The 24,979-nt window shown below is 43.0% G+C and overlaps 1 protein-coding gene across 4 annotated transcripts in view; it reads right to left on the bottom strand.

The window, feature by feature from the left end:
• lypd6 (LY6/PLAUR domain containing 6) overlaps positions 1 to 24,979 on the bottom strand; it is a 287,688-nt gene that overhangs the window by 5,333 nt on the left and 257,376 nt on the right. For 3 of the 4 annotated variants that reach the window (XM_072257278.1, XM_072257277.1, XM_072257275.1), the window contains one exon: positions 2,695 to 2,793. The exons of the other annotated variant lie outside the window; for it this stretch is intronic. In XM_072257278.1, coding sequence (XP_072113379.1) covers positions 2,695 to 2,793 — 99 coding nt within the window. The remainder of the gene's footprint in view (positions 1 to 2,694; positions 2,794 to 24,979) is intronic. 4 annotated transcript variants of the gene reach the window in all.

The raw sequence follows: 24,979 nt of genomic DNA, 5'->3' as shown, positions 1-24,979 counted from the left end.
CTGAATGGTGTCTGTTGCAAAAGTGAAAGAAATGAAATACATTTAAATCAAAGTAATACAGGTTTCAACATCAAACAAGAGAAAACCTGCAGATGCTGGAAATCCAGGCAGCACACACAAAATGCTAGTGGAACTCAGCAGGCCAGGCAGCATCCATGGAAAAGAGTAAACAGCTGACTTTTCAGGCCAAGGATTCTGATGGAGGGTCTCAGCCCGAAACGTCAACCATTTACTCTTTTCCAGAGATGCTGCCTGGCCTGCTGGGTTCCTCCAGCATTTTGTGTCTGCTGCTCAGGTTTCAAATGCCACATTTGACTGTACTCTTGGAGCAGACTTTCCTGTTCTTGAGCTTGGGTCAGTTGGATGGACTGCTCACACCATACAAAGGAAAACTGGAATAGGAGGTGATGGGTGGATTACACCAGAGTAACAAACCCTGGCTCAAGTTCCCTCCATGTAATATCTAAATTAGGTAAATAAAATCCCAACCATTCTTGATCTTCTCTTTTCATGAGATCCCACTGAATAGCAATCACGAGAAGGAAGCTTGGCTGATTTCTTCTTTCCTGGAAATTGAGCCCCATTTGGTGTCCTTACTTTCTTCATGGCAGAGGTCAGCCATACCTCACAATCAAGGTGAGAGGTTTCTATGTGATTCACAAAATGTCCACAATGTCAACAAACTGACTTGAACCCTAACAGTCAGTACTCTTGTACCTATCGGACCAAAGACATAGAAGCTGAATTAGGCCATTCAGTCCATCGAGTCTGCTCCACTATTCTATCACGGCTGACATTTCCCCCCTCAATCCTATTCTCCTGCTTTCTCCTCAAAACCCTTGACAGCCTTGCTAATTAAGTACTTATCAAACTCCACTTTGAATACACCCAGTGACCTGGTCTTCTCTCACCCCAGCTGTGGCAATGAATTCCACAGATTCACTGCCCACTGGCAATAGGAATTTCACCTCATCTCTGTTCTAAACAGATATGCTTCAATACTGAGGCTGTGTCCTCTGGTCGTAGACATCTTACTATTGGAAACATTCTCTCCACATCCACTCTAAGGCCTTTCAATTTATCCTTACCTACTTATCACCAGTGATCTAGCAAACAATTCTGTCACTGAATTAGATGGGGAAAATTATGACAGTTTAGAAGTGCTCAAGACGAACTTGTTTTAGATATTCTTTAGGTCTCACTTTTAACTGGAATACCGTATTTTAAAATACAACTAAAATGATCTATGAAAAGAACACGATTTCATCAATTGCTTATATTCCTCACATGCCCAGCCGTGAAATTTAGCAATACCACATACCAAGTATCAAAACAACCCAATTTCTCAGCTACTGAAATGCAAGCCACAGGTTGGATTGATTAAAATGTCATCTTCTGCTGCAAATTTTTAATATTCTTATCATGAATGATCACATTCCAGAGGAATGAAATGAGAAGTCTCCTTCCCTTCACAACAGATAATGTGCCAGGCTTGGCAAATAACACCCAATGCTAATGGATCCATATTATGGGGAGAACAATCTGACACCACAAATATGGGAGCCCACCAGGTGTTGTAAAAGGCGTAGGTTAGGTTATGACCAGTGATATAGTTTCAGGGGCGGGATGGAGATACGTCTCCGCCAAAGGAGGTGTAAGATGCTCCTTCCTTGCAGGTCACCTTTGGGCAAGTGTAGCACCGACCCCCCCCCCCCAACCAATCAGGGTCATGTGAAGCCATGGGAGCAGGTGGTGGATGGTTGTATGAGCAGCTGGTGCACATCACAAGTCCTGGTTGTGTGACGATTGACGCCAATCTCTGAAGAGTATTGATATTTGTTGGGGTCACCCATCTTGTAAAGACACTGCCCAGAAGAAGGCAATGACAAGCCACTTCTGTAGAAAAAATTGCCAAGAATAATCATGGTCATGGACAGACCATAATCACCTACATCATACAACACAACACATAATAATGATTATGATGATTTTTTTTTATATACAGTACTGTAGAAAAGTCTTAGGCACATATATATACCTAGGAAGCCTGAGACTTTCATAGAGTGCTATGGTAATCTTATGTATTGCACTGTTCTGCTGCCACAAAAAACTAGTTTTGTTATATACGTGAGTGATGATAAACTGACTCTGATATGGATCTCTATTGTGGAATGAGAGTGGCAAGGGGGCAGGGGGAGGAGAATCATGGTTGGGAAAAGGGGAAGGGAGAGGGGAGGGAGGGGGAAGAGCTAGAGAGATATTCTGTAGTGATCAATAAACCAATTGTTTGGAATCATATGACTTTGCCTCATGTCTCAGGGCTGGGTGTATCTGCATCTGCACCGCCCCCCACCCGGCTCTCCTTCTTTGTCACCTGTCCCACGCCCCTCCCGCACAGCTCCATTTTCGCCATCCCCAACATCCTTTGCTCCTGTGAGATTTACGAACTCGCTCTCTGCTCCACGTTGACAAATACGGTACTGTGCGACATACACACTACACACACACACACACCCCAAGGCTTTTGCACAGTACCTGTGCTGTAGGTTGTAGTTTTACAAATTTATCATTTTCGTTATCGGAATGGACTGTATCATAGGAAGTGCCTAGTGTGTGAATGGGAATATTGAAATGTTTTCTGGTGTGTCACATTAGTGTGCTTAATGATAGCACTGCCATATGATTTGGACGTACCTCTTGGACAATAGACGTCTGGTGCCCAGCGGTTGCACTCATAATTATCTGCTGCATTTTCGCATGTAAAACATTTGAACCCACCAGGATAGGGTGTCGCTGAAAAAGAATAAACATTTGGATAAAAAGCTCTGGTCCCAACGTTTGGCAATTTATGTATGAATTATTACAGGTGAGAGAATATAACCGAACACTGGAAATGTGCACATAGCAGTCATTGCTACTACAGAGTGCTTTGACTTCTGAATTTTGAATTCAAATAGCATCATTTTTGGAAAGAAATGAGAAAACAGCTGGAATTTTTCAAAATGGGAATGGTCACAGAACCAAGAACACTACAGCTTCAGAACAGGTCCAATAGGTGACATCTGCACTGAAAACAAAGCTAAATTAAACCACACCCTCCCCACCATCGAGAACATCTTCAACACCGGTGCCTCAAGAAGGCGGCTTCCATCCTTACGGACTTTCACCTAGAGCATACTACCTTCTCGTTAATACTATTGGAGATGAGGGACAGCAGCATGAAACTCTCCCTCAGCATTTTAGAAACAGCTTCTTCCACCCTGCCGGCTTTCTGAACGGATCACCGACACTACCTAGTTATTTCTCTTCTGAACTATTTATTTTAGTAACTTATATAATTTTAATGTCTTCCAATGTACTGTTGCAACAAAACGACAAATTTCAAGGTATATTGTATAGTACAGTGATAACAAATATGATTCTGATTTTCTCCACCCAGAATCATATCATTTCACCATGCACACTCGAGCATCTCACAGCCTCTTAAATGCCACCATGTTTGGTATAAGCTTCCACCACCCCACTAATACCTAAAACACAGCTCTTTTCATCTGTCCCCCTCTTACTTTAAATGCATGTCCTCCAGTTACTGACATTCCCGCCCTGGGAAAAGATTCTGAATGTCAATTGCAGATTGACTTTGAATTGCAGATTTCAATATTACACAATGGTGAGAAATGCCACTGAATTCTTTGGGAGAGGGAGGGAAGGGGGGAGAGGGAGGGAAGGGGGGAGAGGGGAACTAGGGGGAGAGGTGGGGAGAGGAGGAAGCCCACCCAACAGCAGTGGGAAAAAAAACTGCATTTACCCTTTCTATACCCCTTATAATTTTGTATACCTCTGTCAAATCTCTCCTCAATCTTCTACATTCCAAGGGATTAAGTCCTAACCTAGTTAATTTATCCTTTTAACTCAGGTCCTCCAGACCCTGGCAACATCCATGGCAAATAAAGTTGCTCTGTGACAATACAGATCCAGCAGACAGCAATTAAAACTACATTGGCAAGGAGAGGTCAACCCTTTCCCCGTTCGTTGCAGACAGACTGTAGTTTAACAGTGTTAACCATCCACACACTTCTAAATGCAGCCTAAATAATGTTCCAATGAAGTCAATAATATCACCTTAGTGCCAGCACTAGGAAACTGAATTTTTGGTTTTAACTGTTAAATTGCTGTGACTAAACTTGATGTCTTAAATTCTAACGGACTGATTAACAGGGTGTTTCTTTGAAGTCAAGTGTTTTTTTAAATCATTTGAGACAACTACAAAATGCATTTTTATAGCTTCACCATTATGTTATAACGACCAAGGTGTTTCAGCTTGAGAAACTGACAGATGAAAGTTGATAGTAAATCACTCGGTCAGCACAGAAACATAAAAATTAGAGCATTTCAAAGCAAATAGGAGAACATAAAATCTACCTTGAGTATTGCACTTAAAGATGATCGCAAGCCAGGATGCTGAAGGAAAAGGCCCTATCATCTTTCAAGGTCACTTATTTATTTCCTGCAGTTATTATTAACAATTTTCCATGGGGCAGGATAAATTAAGGCTCCTTTGAAAAGGAATTATTTCAGGATGCAGATGCTTATTCACTCTGCTGCTGATATTTTTAGCACTGCATCCTGAACATCAGAGCATTTTGGAAGTATTCATATTTCAGGCAAGTAGCCCTTTCAGCATTGAATAATATTTTTGGGTGTGGGGTGTATTGACTTTGCCAAATATTTTATTTTTCCTCAAAATATAATTTGACATTTTTTTTCTGATGCGGAATTTTTGGAAATAATCTTGGTAAATAACTTCTGTGGTCAAACTGAGAATGACTACTAACACAAGTAAGTGGCCACTCTGAAATGCTGATGCAGCAAACTACTGGGATAATGCACAAACATGTTAAATCCCAATACTACAATCATATTCTAATGATACACACAAGGAAGTCTGCAGATGCTGAAAATCCACAGCAATACACACAAAATGCTGGAGGAGCTCAACAGGTCAGGCTACGTCTATAGAAATGAATAGATAGTCAATGTTTCGGCTGAGATCCTTGCTCAGGACTGAAATGGAAGCAGGAAGACGTCAGAATGAGCAGCTATAAACAGGATCTGTTGAATAAGCCACTCTGACACCAATTTATACAAGAAAGCAAATATTTACTAAGTTGGTTCAATAGTTGCTTGTTTTGCCATTTTTTTTTGCTTTGGACTATTGTACAAACCTCGACCTTATCGTGGTTCAGAGGCTTGCTTGTGTGCCTCAACAACCCAGAGAAGTATGCTGGCTGGAGTCAGGACCTTATGTTTTGGCTCTTGGTAGGGTCACTCATGCCAGGTAGGTCAAAGGGTAGAGGCCGGACTGAAAATAGTCCACCAGACCTCCAGGTTCAGGGCTAACAACCCTGACTGGTCAAAAGAAGTTGACACGGAAACAATGAAGAATCCTTTTACATCTGAGTACGACGGTATTCCTGAGTCTCCACCCAGGACTTGAATGACTGACAGTAGTGAAAACTGAGGGGAAGCTACTGGCATGATAAAGGAAGCCCTGAACACTGCCAGAGATGAAGGACTTTCATCGCTGCTCTAAATGCCGGCAGCATAACGCAATTTATGTGTATTATACTTCTTGTCCATTTATTGCAGAGTAGTTGTGACTACAAGTATAACACTTAAAGAAGACAAGCCTAGCCCTAGAATCTAACCATTGTGCATCAGAATTTCCTTGTTTTGGACAAAAGGCCAGTATTTACCCAACATTAGATTAGATTAGATTAGATTATGAGGACACTCAGTCCTCGTTTATTGTCATTTAGAAATGCATGCATTAAAAATGATACAATGTTCCTCCAGTATGATATCACAGAAACACAAGACAGACCAAGACTAAAACTGACAAAAAACACATAATTATAACATATAGTTACAACAGTGCAAAGCAATACCGTAATTTGATAAGAGTAGACCATGGGCACAGTAAAAAAGAAGTCTCAAAGTCCCGATAGCCCCACATCTCACGCAGATGGTAGAAGGGAGAAACTTCTCCCTGCCATGAACCTCCAGTGCCGCAAACTTGCCGATGCAGCATCCTGGAAGCACCCGACCACAGTCCGACTCTGAGTCCGTCCAGAAACTTCGAGCCTCCAACCAGCCCTCTGACACCGAGCACCATCTCTGCTGAGCGCTTCGATCCTGCCCCAGCCACCGAGCAACAAGCAAAGCCGAGGACTCGGGGCTTCCCCTCCGGAGATTCTGGATCACACAGTTGCAGCAACAGTGAAACAGGCATTTCAGAAGTTTCACCAGATGTTCCTCCGTGCTCTCACGTCCGTCTCCATCAAATCAGAATTGTGCACGGCATCCTACTTGACAGATAACTGATATCATCACCAGAGAGGCCGCGTGCAGTGTCACGCCGCCATCTTCTCCTCCTCCATTTAGATGGCATCTGAGTTATCTATGTAACATGGAGCTCCTTCTGAGCTAGGCGAGTAAGAATTTGAATTATGAAGGGGATGTGATATGCTCAAAGCTCACACACAGCCCAGACGAACTGTGGACTGAATGAAGCCAAGAAATTGAGACAAGATGGGAGACTCGCATGCAGCAGTAGGCAGGAGAAAATAAACGAGAGCCTGTAACAAAGCACAGAAATGGGCCCTTTGGCCTACAAGGGCCAAACCAAACTTGTCAAGCATCTAACCACAGTGATCATAGTTTTATTCTCGCATTCTCAATTCTATCACTCACCCACATACCAGCAGATATTTACAGTGCCACTCATCCCATTAACACAAATATTCAGAAACTGGAGCACCAAGAGGAAATCATATATTCATAGAGAGGGTGGGAAAGCACCACATAAACTGCATGGGAGGTCAGGATTAAGCCCAGGTCCCTGGAGTTGGGCAGAAGTAGCTCTATCAGCTGCACTGTTGTGCCACTCTAAAGATGATAGTGAAAGATTTGGCTTTTGAGACACACAGAGAAGAAAGCAGCTCCGAATTTTAATAATGTCATAGGGTCAGAGAGCAAATCAGCATGGGTACAGGTCCTTTGACTAATGAGTCCATGCCAACCTGGGACCAGTGATCTGGTCCCAATTTCCTGTAATTGGCCTATATCCCACTAAGCCCCACCCCTCTATGTGTCTATGCAAGTGCTTCTGAAATTAAACTATTGCATCAGATTCACTCTCTTCATCTGGCAACTCATTCCATATACTCACCACTGCTTGTGTGAAAAAAATGCCACTCAGGTCCTTTTTAAATCTTTCCCCTTCTCACAGCCTAGCTTTGGTCTCCCCTACCCTTGGGTAAGGACTTGTCATTCATCAGAAGGTGCTTATCTGTTCTCCCTGTGACTGCATGGGATTCCTATGGGTACTCTGATGTTCTCTCACAGTCCAAAGACGTACAGTTGACCGTAAGAGCACAAGATATAAGAGCAGAATTAGGCCTTTGGCCTATTCAGCTTTTTCTGCCTTTTATCATAGCTGATCCATTTCCCTCTCAGTTCCAATCACCTGCCTTCTCCCAGTAACCCTTCATGCCCTGACCAATCAAGAATCTATCAAACTCTGCCTTAAATATACCCAATGGCTTGCCCTCCACAGCCGCCCGTGGCAATGAATTCCACAGATCCACCACTCTCCAGCTGAAGAAATTCCTCATCTTCATGATGGAGACATGAGTGGCAGATGGAGTTCAACCCGGATGAGTGTGAGGTGGTACACTTTGGAAGGACAAACTCCAAGGCAGAGAACAAAGTAAATGGCAGGATACTTGGTAGTGTGGAGGAGCAGAGGGATCTGGGGGAACATGTCCACAGATCCCTGAGAGTTGCCTCACAGGTAGATAGGGTAGTTAAGGCGGCTTATGGGGTGTTAGCTTTCATAACTCGAGGGATAGAGTTTAAGAGTCGCAATGTAATAGTGCAGCTCAATAAAACTCTGGTTAGGCCACACTTGGAGTACTGTGTCCATTTCTGGTTGCCTCACTATAGGAAGGATGTGGAAGCATTGGAAAGGGTACAGAGGAGATTTACCAGGATGCTGCCTGGTTTAGAAAGATTAAAGGAGCTAGGGCTTTACTCTTTGGGAGGAGGAGGATGAGAGGAGACATGATAGAGGTGTACAAGATAATAAGAGGAATAGATAGAGTGGATAGCCAGCGCCTCTTCCCCAGGGCACCACTGCTCAATACAAGAGGACATGGCTTTAAGGTAAGGGGTGGGAAGTTCAAGGGGGATATTAGAGGAAGGTTTTTTACTCAGAGAGTGGTTGGTGCGTGGAATGCACTGCCTGAGTCAGTGGTGGAGGCAGATACACTAGTGAAGTTTAAGAGACTACTAGACAGGTATATGGAGGAATTTAAGGTGGGGCATTATATGGGAGGCAGGGTTTGAGGGTCAGCACAACATTGAGGGCCGGAGGAACTGTAATGTGCTGTACTATTCTATGTTCTATATTCATTCTAAATGTGTCCTCTGGTCTTTGACTCCCCCACCATAGGAAACATTGTCTCCATATGCACTCTACTGAGGCCTTTCAACATTCAGTAAGTTTCAATGGGATCCCCACCCTCATTCTTCTGAAGGCCAGTGAGTACAGGCCCAGAGGCATCATTGGATGAGGTTAATTGATAATTTTAAATTGGCACATGATTAGGCTATGTTTAAATTGGGGGAATTGCTCGGTGGCACAGCTTGAAGGGCTTATTCTGCACTGTATCTCAATAAATAAATAGATAAATAAATAAATATAAGCAACACACATAAAAGTTGCTGGTGAACGCAGCAGGCCAGGCAGCATCTCTAGGAAGAGGTGCAGTCGACATTTCAGGCCGAGATCCTTCGTCAGGTCAATAAATAAATATATATGCCTCTCATAACTGTAAACATTTCTATAAGGTTGCTCCACTTTTCCTATGTTCTAAGGAATAATGACCTAACCCAGCCAACCTTATCCCATAATTCAGGCACTCTAGTCCTGGTATTAAATCTTTAATGTAAAAGATCCAATTCAAAAGGATCTTTGTAAATCACTCACTAAAGATGTATTTTTCTTTGGATGGTCTTAATTCTGATGTCAAATGGCTGCCAAAGGTTTATTTGAATGTTGCTTGGTGACTCCAAGATATTGAGGATTTTACAAGGATACAGTCAAAACATGATAAAGCTTTCCCTCAAAAACTGCAGGGAGAACCTTTTGCACAATAATTTAAGCAACACACACACACACACAAAATGCTGGAAAAACTCATCATGTCAGGCAGTATCTACGGAAATGAATAAACAGTGATTGTTTCGGGCCAAGATCCTTCCTCAGGACTGACTCAGGATGGTTGTTTATCAAGAGTTAAACCAGTCCAGTCAACACCAGGGCCTTATGATGAGGTATAAAAAAATATATAGTCATAGTCAAGAAAGGGGGAGACAAGAAGTGAGCTAGTCGGCCCAGCAGCTTTTAATGTGAAAACGTTAGAATCCAATTTTAGAAGGTAACAGCAAAACAATTGAGTAGAGTTAATATGACTACAGGTTTCCCCCGCTATCCGAAGGTAGAGCGTTCCTATGAAACGGTTCATAAGCCGAAATGTCGTAAAGCGAAGAAGCAATTACCATTTATTTATATGGGAAAATTTTCTGAGCCTTCGCAGGCCCAAAAATAACCTACCAAATCATGCCAAATAACACACAAAACCTAAAATAACAGTAACATATAGTAAAAGCAGGAATGATATGATAAATACACAGTCTATATAAAGTAGAAATACTTTTCCACAATCATTACTGAACTGTTCTCCGGAGCGAAAATCTCACGCAAGCGCTGTTGGCAGAAAATCTCACGCAAGTGCTCTCCAGTAATCTTTAAACTATGAAGCTGCCAAATCATACCAAATAACACGTAAAAATACACAGCCTATATAAAGTAGAAATAATGTATGTAGAGTGTAGTATCACTTACCGGAATCGGGACAGCGCTGAGCACACTGATGATGGTGTGTTAGACTGAGTCGTCGGAGTTTGGGTGGTGCAGTGGCCCCCCCCATCCTCCAGGCCGCTGAGTGATACATTGCCGCGAAGAACGCAGGGGTCCAGCGGTAGCTGGGAGGTACACAGCACATCTTTAAGAAAAAAGCCGAAACAAACGTGCTAATTAATTAGGTGCTGCGCGTAATTATCAGCCCAGATCAGTGCCGACTTCAGATTGCGTTGTCTCTGATCTGGGCCGACAATTACGTGTCAGCGGCACCTAATTAATTAGCATGTTTATTTCGGCTTTTTTCTTAAAGATGTGCTGTGTGCCTCCCGGCTACCTTTGCATTCTCCGCAAATCGGTATCTGTCCGTGGCCTGGGGGTTGGGGTGGCGGGACATTGGGGTGTCATCTTGTCGCCTATTTCCATTAGAGCAGGCAGCTCATCTTCTCCTATGACTGCCCGCCTCGATGTCGAAGGTCGAGGTTCGTCGTCTGCTGTGGCTGATGTGGAAGGCTTGCTTGACTGCTGAGCCTCGCGTATTTTTCTGTCACACAGTTCTTTAATAAGGACTCAAACCATCCTGCAAATATCCCCTAAACCAATGTACCCTTTCAAAATTAAAGTCGTACTCTATCATTACTCATTCGGTTTCGATTGTTATCCTTTTTTCTTCCAATTGCATCAGCTCTTCATCTGTCAGTTCTTGGTCATGGGATGCCAAAACCTCTTCAACATCATCTTCGTCAACTTCCACAAGCCAAACTCACGTTGTCCTTACTTCGTTCACCACGATCAAAATGCTTAATTATGTCTAGTTTTACCATAAGTGTAACACCCTTACGAGCTCTTTCAGGCTTTTCTGATACCATAGAACTCATCTTGCAAACGGCTGCTCACAGGCACGTGCTTAAGCAATGCCGGCGAGAATCTGGGGGATAGCGGCCTTTTATCGCATGCTGATTTTTTATCGCGCACTGATTTTTTAATCGCGCGCTGAATTTTTTTTTCAAAAACAGTGAAAACACCTTCTGAAAGCGAAAATAGGGTACTAACATAGGTCTTTCATAACAGTGAGGTTTCGTAAAGTGAACGTTCGAAAAGCAGGGGACACCTGTATATGAAAGGAAGATTTCGTCCAACAATCAGCTGGACTTCCGAGGGGAAACAAAGAACCGCAGAAACAGTGCATTTCAGTTTCTAGAGGGAATTTCTTGAAGTGGAAATAATTCAGAAAATGTGTAGCTTGGGTGGTTGATAGTTGGTTTGAGTTGTTCTCCGATCTTGGCAATTTACATACACACATTACACTCCACTGATAATGTCTCCTCTCATGGTTCACAAATAAATTGCCAAGATCAGAGAACAACTCAACCCAACCATTTATTGAAGTGTTAATTGCCTATAGTACATTACCCCGGTGGTGGTAGGTGTAGAAGAACTGCGGGTTGTTGAAGGATAAACGAGCGAGAACAAGTTACAGAGAAACAAGCAGGGATATGGGGCTGATGGAAAGAGCTAGTAGAGCATTAATGGGACAAATAGTCTCCTTCAATTTCAGAAGTTAACATGACACATATGGTCTTAAGTGTCCGAAGAGAAACAAACTCTTGTTGGCGAAGATGCTGTAATTGGAGGCCAGTTCAAAGCTCCATCAACAGAACAAAGCAGTGTTAACGGAGAAATCAATACGTCATGTTTAAAAACTATATATATAGTCCTGGAACCTATTGCACCCACAGGTGTGGAGGGAATTCATTACTATTTCCAAAGTGTGTGTGTGTGTGCCTGTTATTGGGACCACATCAGCACAGAGGTACACTGAAATATCTAGTGCTGATTACAATTAGTTTGTTAAGATTTAAAAGCACTCTATCGTCTTGTGGAAATACCAGATTTGTGTTGCACAGTAAGCAATCTGCATGGTAGCAAACTTTAAACAAAGTAATTTAAATCCACTGTCTCATTCATATCAATCACTCTTCTTGTGACACTGTGTTTAACAAAGTCATGACATCAGCCCTAAGTCTAAGTGACAATCATAAAAAATATTCACTAAATTAATAAGGCAAGTAATATTTAGTAGACATCATGATCACAAAGGAACAGCAAGCATTCCTTAGCCTCTCTGAAGGCTGGTGTTGAAACCAATCCAAACTACGCACTAGTTCAAATGCCTGACATGACATTGGGTTTTCCTCAAATGATTAATCTGAGTACTGTTTATTTGTATGCAATGGTCCCACGCGATGTCATGGTTAATGGTTATTTGGTAATTTATTTGTTTTGCTCTGACATCCCGTCTCTAATAGTGTGATTTACTCAACTTAGAGTAACAATTCTTGGTGGGTTTACACCAACACCATTAATCATTTGACTCCAACAGCAGACGGCAGGTTTTATGCATGATATCACTGCTTCTGTCAATTTCAATAGTAAACAAGCTCACTTGCGACAGTACTGAGACACGGTGGGCTCAATTGAATGTATTTATCCAAATGCCACTGAGAGTTTGGAAGAGTAGAGTTCAGGTCAGTGTCTCAGACTGTGGAGAATGGGGGTTGGGGGGTGGGGGGGGAAACAGTGTAGAATCAGTGAGGCTTCACCATACACTGGATCAGCTTAGTGATGCCCCCCAGTCATTTGGATTTCAAACACATAGTCATAGTCATACTTTATTGATCCCGGGAGAAACTGGTTTTCGTTACAGTTGCACCATAAATAATAAATAGTAATAAAACCATAAATAGTTATATAGTAATATGCCAGTAAATTATTAAATAAGTCCAGGACCAGCCTCCAAGGTGTCTGACCCTCCAAGGGAGGAGTTGTAAAGTTTGGTGTCCACAGGCAGGAATGACTTCCTATGATGCTCTGTGTTGCATCCCGGTGGAATGAGTCTCTGGCTGAATGTACTCCTGTGCCCAACCAGTACATTATGTAGTGGATGGGAGTGATTGACCAAGATGATATGCAACTTGGACAGCATCCTCTTTTCAGACACCACAGTCAGAGAGTCCAGTTCCATCCCCACAACATCACTGGCCTTACGAATGTGTTTGTTGATTCTGTTGGTGTCTGCTACCCTCAGCCTGCTGCCCCAGCACACAACAGCAAACATGATAGCACTGGCCACCACAGACTCATAGAACATCCTCAGCATCGTCCGGCAGATGTTAAAGGACCTCAGTCTCCTCAGGAAATAGAGACGGCTCTGATCCTTCTTCTAGACCGCCTCAGTGTTCTTTGACCAGTCCAGTTTATTGTCAATTCGTATCCCCAGGTATTTGTAATCCTCCATCATATCCACACTGACCCCCTGGATGGAAACAGGGGTCACCGGTGCCTTAGTTCTCCTCAGGTCTACCACCAGCTCCTTAGTCTTTTTCACATTAAGCTGCAGATAATTCTGCTCACACCATGTGACAATGTTCAAACAGCCACACGCAGAATTGTCATTTGGATGAGATAGGAGAGATCAAGAAGATTGGCTGACATCCTCAGTGACATCAAGAAAGAGCATACGTCAGGAAATATGCCAAATATTCTATTCTGGCACACAAAATTAGTTGTCTAGCAAGCTAGTATAAGAGCAAGCTGTCATTTTGGCATTGCTATGACTAGCCGATTTGAGTGATGACATGACATCTGAAAGTGGAAGAACTGTTGAATATTCAAGATCTGCTTGTCACAGAGTGATGGTAACAAACACACTATGCACAGCAACAGTCTTGCCTCCATGTCAAATATCGTGGACCCATTCCACTTCAGGAAGCTGAGCACAATGATAAATGCTGGAAAAAGTTCAAAATAAATTTATTTTTGAAGTACATACATGTCACCATATACAACCCTTGTACATACTCAATTTATAGAATAGTAACCATAACAGAATCAATGAAAGACTGCTCAACTTGGGCGTTCAACCAGAGTGCAAAAGACAATAAACTGCACAAATACAAAAGAAAAAAATAATAAACAAACAAGCAATAAGTATCGAGAACATGAGATGAAGAGTCCTTGAAAGTCAGTCCATTGGTTGTGGGAAGATTTCACTGATGCAGCAAGTGAAGTTGGGTAAAGTTATTCCCTTCTGTTCAAGAGTCTGATGGTTGAGGGGTAATAACTGTTCCTGAACCTGGTGACGCAAGTCCAGAGGCTCCTGTACCTTCTTCCTGATGGCAGCAGTGAGAAGAGAGCATGTCCTGGGTGGTGGGAGTCTCAGATGATGGATGCTGCTTTCCTGCAACAACATTTCATGTAGATGTGCACCTTGGTGGGGAAGGTTTTACCCGTGATGGACTGGGCCGTATCCACTACTTTTAGCAGGATTTACTGCATTCACAGTACAGGAGTGCTGAAATGTCAGATGGCCCATTCATCTGAAGCCTCACTAGCTTGGGGGATGACAGCGCCTAATGGGGACTCCTTCAGAAACAGCTCCATTTCCATCTTTTTTCCCTGTCAAGGTTCTTTTGAAGACCCGGAGTTACATGCTGACTTCAGTTCTTTGTGGAAATAGGACCACTCTCGGGGCCTCATGACCTCACGACCAGCTGCTTTTCGATATGCCAAGGATGCGGCCTGGAAGATTAGCACGCCTTCACGGTGCCAGTTTTTCGAGGCTCTGGAGGCGGACGGATTCAAGGCCAGTGCCGCCACCTGATGCGTCGCGGGAGACGGAAGATTGTAAACAGCAAGCTGTCACCATATACAATGCTGAGATTCATTCTCTTGTGGGAATACTCAATAAATCCATAATAAGAATAATGAACATAACAGAATCAAAGAAAGACTGCTCCAACTGGGGCATTCAACCGCTGTGTAAGAAACTGTGTAAATACAAAAAGAAATAATAATAAATGAGCAATAAATATTGAGAACATGAGATGAAGAGTTCTTGAAAGCGAGTCCATGGATTGTGGGAACATTTTAATGATGGGGCTAGTGAAGTTGAGTGAAATTATCCCCTTTGGTTCAAGAGCCTGATGGTAGAGGGTAATGCAGCGACTGCTTCTGAATTTGATAGCGTGGGTCCTGAGACCACATTATAACAATACCTTTATTTAGGGAAAATATTAATGACAAGTTATTAATTGGATCAAGGATATCAGAGGCTGCACAGAAACCTGTCAGAAGTTTGTAAGACTATGTGAGGCATAGAGAGACAGTCAGTATCTCTTCCCCACCCACCCCCAACCAGAGTTGAAATGTCTAATACCAGAGGGCATGCACTTAAGCTGAGGGGAAGCTCCAAAGGAGAGGTGTGCCTGCAATGCAGTGCCAGGAGTGGTGGTGGTGGCAGATACGATGCAGTTGAAGAGGCTGTCGGATACACGAATATGCAGAGAATGGAGATGTACGGACTATGTGCAGGCAGAAGTGATGGGATGTCATTATATTGATTGTGGGCTAAAGGGCCTGTTTCTGTGCTTTACTGTTCAATATTCAATGACGTACACACTCTAGAAAGTTCTAAAAGGAATACAAAATACACAATGCAAAGACTAGTCTATTCTTTTTAATAGACAGGAGATGCTATTTAGCTCATTAGGCCAATGGACAGTTTATTTCAATAAAGTAACCAATTTAATACCATACTATAGCTATTCCCTTATAGCTTCAAATTTTCCCTCAAGTCTTATAGAACTGCCCTTTGAAAGGAGGCCTCTATCTCCTCTAACAATATTAACTCTACGGAGAAATTTCCTACAGCTCCCCTTCTCATTCTTCGGTTACAGTAATAATTTTAAACCTTCCCCCACCTTCCTTGTCCAGCCACCTGCAATGCCAGAGCTGCAGAGGGGAAAAACCTTTGCAAGTACAAAGCCTCTACACCTGTGCTTGAATCCACAGGCAACATCTGCCAGGGAATTCTGCAACTTCAAGCCACTGATCAAAGCATTTATTGGGCCTGGCGCATATTGACAGTTTAATACACTCCATACCGGTGATTTCCAATGTACATGCGTTCTGCACCCAAGGACAGAATCAGCAGAAATTCCGAATGGGAAACTGCCTGTTGAGCTACCCATCATGCTGGGTGATGAGAGGGAATGTTGGTGCAGGTTGTGAAGGGCTAGAACTGACAACTCTAACAGGCACAGCACACTACAATGCCATCACCAACCCCCTCACCACACCCCCCCCACAGAAAGTTGTGTCATTCCACATACAGGTATCCCCCGCTTTTCAAACGTTCACTGTACGAAACTTCACTGTTACAAAAGACCTACATTAGTACCCTGTTTTCGCTTTCAGAAGGTGTTTTCACCATTACGAAAAAAAAGCAGCGCGCGCCCCGAGCAGCCGCTCTCCCCCGGATTCGGAACAGCATTGCTTTTACACGTACCTGTGAGCAGCCGTTTGCAAGATGAGTTCTGAGGTATTGGAAAAGCCTGAAAGAGCTCATAAGGGTGTTACACTTAGCGTAAAGCTAGACATAATTAAGCATTTTGATCGTGGTGAACGAAGTAAGGACAACGTGAGTTTGGCTTGTGGAAGCTGATGAACATGATGTTGAAGAGGTTTTGGCATCCCATGACCAAGAACTGATAGATGAAGAGCTGATGCAATTGGAAGAGGAAAGGATAACAATCGAAACCGAATGCAGTAGCGAAATGAATGTGAAGCAACTGCGTGAGATTTTCGCTGCAATGATAAAGTACGACTTTAATTTTGAAAGAGTACATAGGTTTAGGGGATATTTGCAGGATGGTTTGAGTGCTTACAAAGAACTGTATGATAGAAAAATGTGTGAGGCTCAGTAGTCAAGCAAGTTTTCCACATCAGCCACAGCAGACGACGACCTTGACCTTCGACATCGAGGCGGGCAGTCATAGGAGAAGATGAGCCGCCTGCTCTAATGGAAACAGATGACGAGATGACACACCAGTGTCCCACCACCCCAACCCCTGGGCCATGGACAGATACCGATTCGCAGAGAATGCAGCGGTAGCCAGGAGGCACACAGCACATCTTTAAGAATAAAGCCGAAATAAACAAGCTAATTAATTACGTGTCAGGTGGCACCTAATTAATTAGCATGTTTATTTCGGCTTTTTTCTTAAAGATGTGCTCTGTGCCTTCCCGCTACCACTGGACCCCTGCATGCTTCACGACAATGCGGAGGTCGGCGGCCTGGAGGGCAAGGGCCACTGCACCACCCCAAGCTGCAAAGACTCAGCCTAACACACCATCATCAGTGTGCTCTGCACTGTCTTCCCGATTCCCGTAAGTGATACTACACTGTACATACTTTATTTCTACTTTATATCAGCTGTGCATTTTTACAGGTTATTTGGTATGATTTGGCAGCTTCATAGCTTAAACGTTACCGGAGCGAGTGTTTTTGCCAACAGCGCTTGCGTGAGATTTTCTGCCGAGAGTGCTTGCGTGAGATTTTTGCTACAGAGATCTGTGTAGGTAATTGTTGTAGAGAAGTATTTCTACTTTATATAGGCTGTGTATTTATCATACCATTCCTGCTTTTACTATATGTTACTGTTATTTTAGGTTTTATGTGTTATTTGGCATGATTTGGTAGGTTATTTTTGGGTCTGCGAACACTCACAAAATTTTCCCATATAAATAAATGGTAATTGCTTCTTTGCTTTACGACATTTCGGCTTACGAAATGGCTACCTTCGGATGGCGGGGGAAACCTGTACTCAAGAATTCCTAGGAACATAATTGGCCCCAAATAAGCTGTGCAAAACATTAAGAAAAATCATTCTTAAAAATTATAACTTTTCAGTGACAATTCAAATGAAACATATCATTTCAGATCAACATTAAGACCAGAAGACATGGGAGCAGAATTAGGCCATTCAGCCCATTGAATGCTCCTCCATTTGATCATGGCCAATTTATCTTCCTCCTCAACCCCAATCTCCGGCCTTCTCCCTGTAATCTTTGATGCCCCGATGAATCAAGGACCTACAAACCACCACTTTAAATATACCTAATGACTTAGCTTCCACAACCATCTGTCAGCCTGGTGTCCTTGGAACCCTTGTTTAATAGTGGGGGTCTATGGCATTAAAAAAAATTTGGGAACCTCTGGTCTATAGCATTGAATTCCAGAGACTAGCTTCTGGTTGATGAAATTTTGCTTCATCTGTTCTAAAGGGACACAATTCCATTCTGAGGCCTTTCAAAATTCAGTAGGGTTCAATGAGATGTCCCTCATTCTTCTGAACCAGGAGTTCCAATCTCTCTTATGCCACTGACCCCTACCATTAACCAAAGAGTCCATGGGTCTCCAGTTGGGAAACCCTGTTCTAAAATGTATTGAGTACAGGTTCAAATTTAGATTATGAGAACACTCAGTCCTCGTTTATTGTCATTTAGAAATGCATGCATGCATTAAGAAATGATACAATGTTCCTCCAGAGTGATATCACAGAAAAACAGGACAAACCAAAGACTAACACTGACCGAACCACATAATTACAACATATAGTTACAGCAGTGCAAAACAATACCATAATTTGATAAAGAACAGACAATGGGCACGGTAAAATAAAGTCTCAAAGTCCCGAGTCGATCGACTCCCAAGTCCCTGATAGCAGGTAGCAAAGGGAGAAACCCCCTGCCATAAACTTCCAGGCACCGACAACTGCCGATGCATTGGAAGCACCCGACCACAGCTGACACTGAGTCCGTCCATCCGAAAACTTTGAGCCTCCGACCAGCCCCTCTGACACAGCCTCCCGAGTGCCATCCTCTGCCAAGCACCTTCGACCTCGCCTGGCCGCCAAAACAAGCAAAGCCGAGGATTCGGGGCCTTCTCCTCTGGAGATTCCAGACTACACAGTAACAGTGGCAGCGAAGCGGGCATTTCAGAAGTTTCTCCAGATGTTCCTCCGTACTCTCACGTCTGTCTCCATCAAATCAGGATTGTGCACGGTCCCCTACTTGACAAATAACAGACATCACCACTGAAGTGGCCGTGCGCGCCACATCGCGCCGCCATCTCCTCCTGCAGCTCATTCAATCACTGGACCATTTTTGTAAATCTCCTTTGGACACTCTCCAGTACCAACCAGCACATCCTTTCTTAGATTAGGGGCACCAAACTGCTCACAGGACTCCAAATGTGCTATGACTATCACATACAAAACCTCAGCATTGTACTATATCCTTATAATGCTTACATCTTGGATACAGCAGCAGACTTGATAGCAATATTTAAGAGAGGCACACAAACAGGGATGAAATAGAAGGTACAGGCTATGTGCAGGAAAATAGAATGAGTTGGATTGGCATCATGGTCAACATGGACATGGTGGGTTGAAAGACCTGTTCTGCTGCTATGTTCTTCAATGCCCTTGCTAAATTATATTCTAAAAGAAAATTTGCAATATTAATCTTCCAAGATCAATTTACTTCTAAGCTTTCCAAAAAGGGTGGGGGGGGGGGGGGGAGAGAAGAAAGAATACAGTGTGTCCATTCTTACAGGATGACCAAGGATCTGATGCCATCTGAACACCTAGATACCATTGCTGCCAGAGTGGATCTTGTCCAGTAACACACATCTGAAAACACAGAATGGTATCACATTGAGCTAAAGGAACATGGTTGATACGAGAGACTGCAGATGCTGGAATCTGGAGCAACAAATGATCTTCTAGAAGATCTCAGAGGTTGACCTGCAACTGCTAGAAGAATGAATTGTCAGCATTTCAGGTCAAAATCCTAGGACATCAGATTTCAGAAAGCCAACCTAGCAAGCCATTTCTACTATTAACAGTGGGGCACTAGAAAGTGAAATAGAAGAGAGGGACCTAGTTTGTTCAAAGTGTTGTGACTGAGAACAAAGTTACCAGAGAGACACTGAAGCTGGTGGATTTAGAAATCTTTATTCAGCACAAGCAGGCATCACTGGAGTCCCTACATCCCAACACATTTTTATATGCTAAAGATCAAAGGTAACAGCAGGATAGTGTTTATCGGTACAATGCACGCATAATGCTTTTGAGTTGCATATAATCTTCAAAGACCTTGATCTTCACACTAACACACCCAAAATAAGTAATAATCGTTGCTGCCTGAGCTGCATTCATGCATATGCAGACATCTCAGGTCAATGGCGTGTTTACTGCCTTCACGCATATGCAGACATTTCCTGGTCTGCAATTAACCTCAAAGTACAGCTCCAGAAAGAGCGTTCTTCTGAGCTGCATTTTAAATTCAATCTACAATCTATATTCAGATCTGAAGACTAGTTGCTGTTGAAATTAAACTTTGCTATATTTTATATTGCCAGACTACACCCCAACAAAAGCAGCAACACAGGGTGATGAAAGTCACTTGGGCACGGAGTATAGGAGTTGGGGTAATCTGTTGCAGCTGTAAAATCACTGCTGACTTACACACTTCAGGCACTGTGTACAGTTTTGGTCACCCTGGTTTAGGAAAGACATTATTAATTGGAAAGTGTGTAAAGATTTACAGAGATGCTGCCAGGAGTGGAGGACCTCATCTATAGGGAGAGGCTGACCAAGACAGGTCTTTATTCCTTGGAATGTAGAAGAAAGGGAGACAATCCTATAGAAGTGTTTAAAATTATGGGAGTCTTTTACTTTGGGTAGGGAACACCAAAACTAGGGGGTACAGGTTTCCCCCACCATCCGAAGGTAGAGCGTTCCTATGAAACGGTTTGTAAGCCGAAACGTCGTAAAGCAAAGAAGCAATTACCATTTATTTATATGGGAAAATCTTGTGAGCGTTCGCAGACCCAAAAATAACCTACCAAATCATGCCAAATAACACATAAAACTTAAAATAACAGTAACATATAGTAAAAACAGGAATCATATGATTAATACACAGCCTATATAAAGTAGAAGTACTTTTCCACAATCATTGCTGGCACTGTTCGCCGAAGCAAAAATCTCACGCAAGCGCGTCGACAAAAACACAGCGCAAGCGCTCTCCAGTAACCTTTAAGCTATGAAGAGGCCAAATCATACCAAGTAACACATAAAATTACACAGCCGACATAAAGTAGAAATAATGTATGTACGGTGTAGTATCACTTACCGGAATTGGGAAGACAGCGCAGAGCACACTGATGATGGTGTGTTAGACTGAGTCGTCGCAGGTTGGGGTGGTGCAGTGACCCCACCCTCCAGGCCGCCAACCAATACATTGCCGCGAAGCATGCAGGGGTCCAGCGGTAGCCAGGAGGCACACAGCACACAGTGCCAATTGCATTGCCTCTGACCTGGGCCAACATTTACGTGTGGGGCGGCACCTAATTAATTAGTATGTTTATTTCGGCTTTTTTCTTAAAGATATGCTGTGTGCCTTCCGGCTACTGCTGCATTCTCCACGAATTGGTATCTGTCCATGGCCCAGGTGTTGGGGTAGTGGGACACTGGGGTGTCATCTCATCGTCGTCTGCTTCCATTAGAGCAGGCAGCTCATCTTTCCCTATGACTGCCTGCCTCGATGTCGAAGGTCGAGGTTCATCATCTGATGTGGAAGGCTTGCTTGACTGCTGATCCTCGTGCATTTTTCTATCATACAGTTCTTTGTAAGCACTCAAACCGTCCCGCAAATATCCCCTAAACCGACGTACCCTTTCGACATTAAAGTCGTACTTTATCATTGCAGCGAAAATCTCACGCAGTGGCTTCACGTTCATTTTGCTACTGAACTCGGTTTCAATTGTTATCCTTTCCTCTTCCAATTGCATCAGCTCTTCAATTATCAGTTCTTGGTCATGGGATGCCAAAACCTCTTCAACATCATCTTCGTCAGCTTCCACAAGTCAAACTCACTTAGTCCTTACCTCGTTCACCACGATCAAAACGCTTAATTATGTCTAGTTTTACGCTAAGTGTAACACCCTTACGAGCTCTTTCAGGCTTTTCCGATACCATAGAACTCATCTTGCAAACGGCTGCTCACAGGCACGTGTTTAAGCAATGCCAGCAAGAATGCCGTTCCGAATCCGGGGGAGAGCGGCTGCTCGGGACGCATGCTGCCTTTCATCGCACGTTGATTTTTTTCGTAACAGTGAAAACACCTTCTGTTAGCGAAAACAGGGTATTAATGTAAGTCTTTCGTAACAGTGAGATTTCGTGAAGCAAACGTTCAAAAAGTGGGGGACACCTGTACAGATTTAATGTGAGAGGAGGAAAATTACGTGGGATCTGAGGAACAACTTCTCCCACACACAGGGTAGTGAGTATATGAAATGAGTTGCCAGCAGAAATGGCTGAGGTAGGTACAATAGCATCATTTAAGAAGCACTTGGATAGGTAAGTGGAGAGGTTGGGCTCAGAGGGATATAGGCCAAATGCAAGAAATTGGGACTAGATGAGTGGGCACAGAGGACAACATGGACCTGAGCTGAAAAGCCTCTATTTATGCAGTATTGACTAAATGGAGAGGCTTCAGAAAGGAGTACGAGAGGAGAGGGGGAAGTAGAGATGGGGGTCTGAGGTTATTTGTCTACTGATACAGCTGGGAAGGTGAAGGATGATGAGTGGATCAAGCCAAGTAGAGAGGTGGGAGACGTGGAATTGGGCTGGCACTGAAACTCTGGTCATTTCTTTCCAGACTAACATTTTCAATTCCAACCATTCAGGTTAATGAAGGTTGCATAGACAAACACAGAGCAAAAACCACATTGAACCTGCCTGTGAGTTTCCTGCACTCACTTCCTTGAAATAAGACAAAAGGGACAATTTCTTTTTTTTTTAAAAAAAAAATGTCATTAGCATAAGGCTTTCAAAACTTTTCTTGTACTGACGATCGGATATTATTGCACCAACTCCAAATGAGGTCTTTATATTTCAGAAGACTTTCTCATTACTCATTCTTCAGCCTGCTTATCCAGACTGCATCAAGGTTTAGAAGTTCTAATAAGGATTCCTTTCTCATGAGATAATAAATGTCTATATAACTTAGAACAGAGCACAGATCAACTAGAATTTGCAATTCACTGTACAAAGCAAGGGAAGAGCATCATTGGCACAAAGTAAGCTGCATTGAATGGAGGTAGACCCAGGAAAATTGATTAAATATGCAAGGGCATCTGTTGCTCCCCATAACACTTTCTCATGTATTTATCAAAGCCTGAATAAACTGTTCTGCAATAGTGTTGGATATCCATTCGTTATAGTTGTAAATTCCATAACAGAAGTTAAGACCCACTCCATATTTTAAGTTACATACAATCTTATGAAGTCAGGCTCACGACAATCCACAAAGTGCGAGAGAAAAAGGGTCACCTATCAAGAGAATATTTCATGTTAGTCTTTGTTCATTTAAACGTCAACACAGTTGATAAAAATGAAAATGAATGGTTTGTAAAGTTCAAGTTAACAAGCTGTTACATTTTTTTTGGAGTTTACGGGGTGAGACGGAACTTGTTTACAATATTTAAGATTCTGAGGCTTCTTAACGGGGTGGATGTAGAGGAGATGTTTCCTCTTGTGGGAAATCTAGAACTAGAAGTCATCGTTTAAAAATAATGAAGAGTGTGGAACATTTTAAGTCAGGGGCTCCTAACCTGGGGTCCACAGACCCTCTCAGTTCATGGTCCATGGCATAAAGAAGGTTGGGAACTCCTATCTTAAGAGATGAGGCGAAACTTTTCTCTTGAGACATCATACAAAAGTCTTTGGAACTCTTCCCAAACAGCAGCGGAAGTAGTGACTGATTATTTTTGAGGCAGAAATACATAGATAGACTTTTGTTAAGCAAGAGGAGTAAAGTCATTGTAGGTAAAGAGGAATGCAGTGCTGAAGGTTATGATCTGACAAGCGATGGAGCAAGTTCAAGAGGCTTTCAATTCCTACTGTTGTACATCGGTCACTTCTGTCTTCTCTACCACATCGGCAAATATTCCTGCCTCTGAATGACAGGAAGACTCCTGACTCCTGGAGACCGAGAGAGGAAGCCGTTTATGGTACCACAATTAGGAAAGGAAGTTAGAGGCAGGAGGCCAAGTTTGTAGAACATCATAATATACACAGATTCGAGAAAGTGAATTAAAGTCTTGTTCAAGATGTGCGATGATCTTTGAATCTAAATCAGGTTTATTATCACTGTCTCATATGACATGAAAGTCACTGTTTAGTAGCAATAGTACAGTGCAAAGAAATAATATTATTGTAAGTTACAAAATAAGTAAAGTGCACAAAGGAATAATGAGGTAGTGTTCATGAACCATTCAGAAATCTGATGGCAGAGAGGGAGAAGCTGTCCTGAATCGTTAAGTGTGGGCTTTCAGGCTTCCTCCCTGATGGAAATAACAAGAAGAGGGCAGGTCCTGGATGGTAAGGATCCTTGGTGATGGATGCCATCTTCTTGAGGCACTGCCTTTTAGAAATGCCCTCGATAGTGGTGAGGGTTATGCCCATAATGGAAATGGCCGAGTCTATAACCCTCCACAGTTTCCTGCAATCTTGTGTAATGGAACCTCCATACTAGGCTGTGATGCAACCAGTCAAAATGCTCTCCACCCTACATCTATAGAAACTTGCTCGAGTCATTGGTAACACACCAAGTCTCTTCAGACTCCTAATCAACTACAGCATTGCATCCAGAAGTTGGGTCCAGGACAGATCCTCCAAGATGCTGACAGCCAGGAGCTTGAAGCTGCTCACTCTTTCCACCACTAACTCCTCAATAAGGACCGTTCCTGACCGCCTTTTCCTGAAAAATCACAATCAATTGCTGACACTGAGTAGAGCAGGGGTTCCCAACCTGGGGTCCAGACCCCTTATTTAATAATAGCAGACCGGGGCATAAAAAAGGTTGAGAACATTTGGAGTAGGTTGTTGTTGTGACACCACTCAACCAGTTGACCTCTGTCATTCCTGTTTACCTCATCGCCATCTGAAATTCTGCCAACAGCAGTGGTGTCATTGGTGAATTTATGGATGGTGCCTGAGCTGTACTTGGCCACATGGTCTGCTGTGTAAAGAGTGGGGGAGTGTGCTTGTGTCGGTGAGATGTCACCTCTGATCACTACTG

This window comes from Mobula birostris, chromosome 5 (genome assembly GCF_030028105.1).
Source record: "Mobula birostris isolate sMobBir1 chromosome 5, sMobBir1.hap1, whole genome shotgun sequence".
NCBI lineage: Eukaryota > Metazoa > Chordata > Chondrichthyes > Myliobatiformes > Myliobatidae > Mobula > Mobula birostris.
Note: the sequence above shows the minus strand (reverse complement) of the source record. Positions and strands in the feature narration are given on the sequence as shown.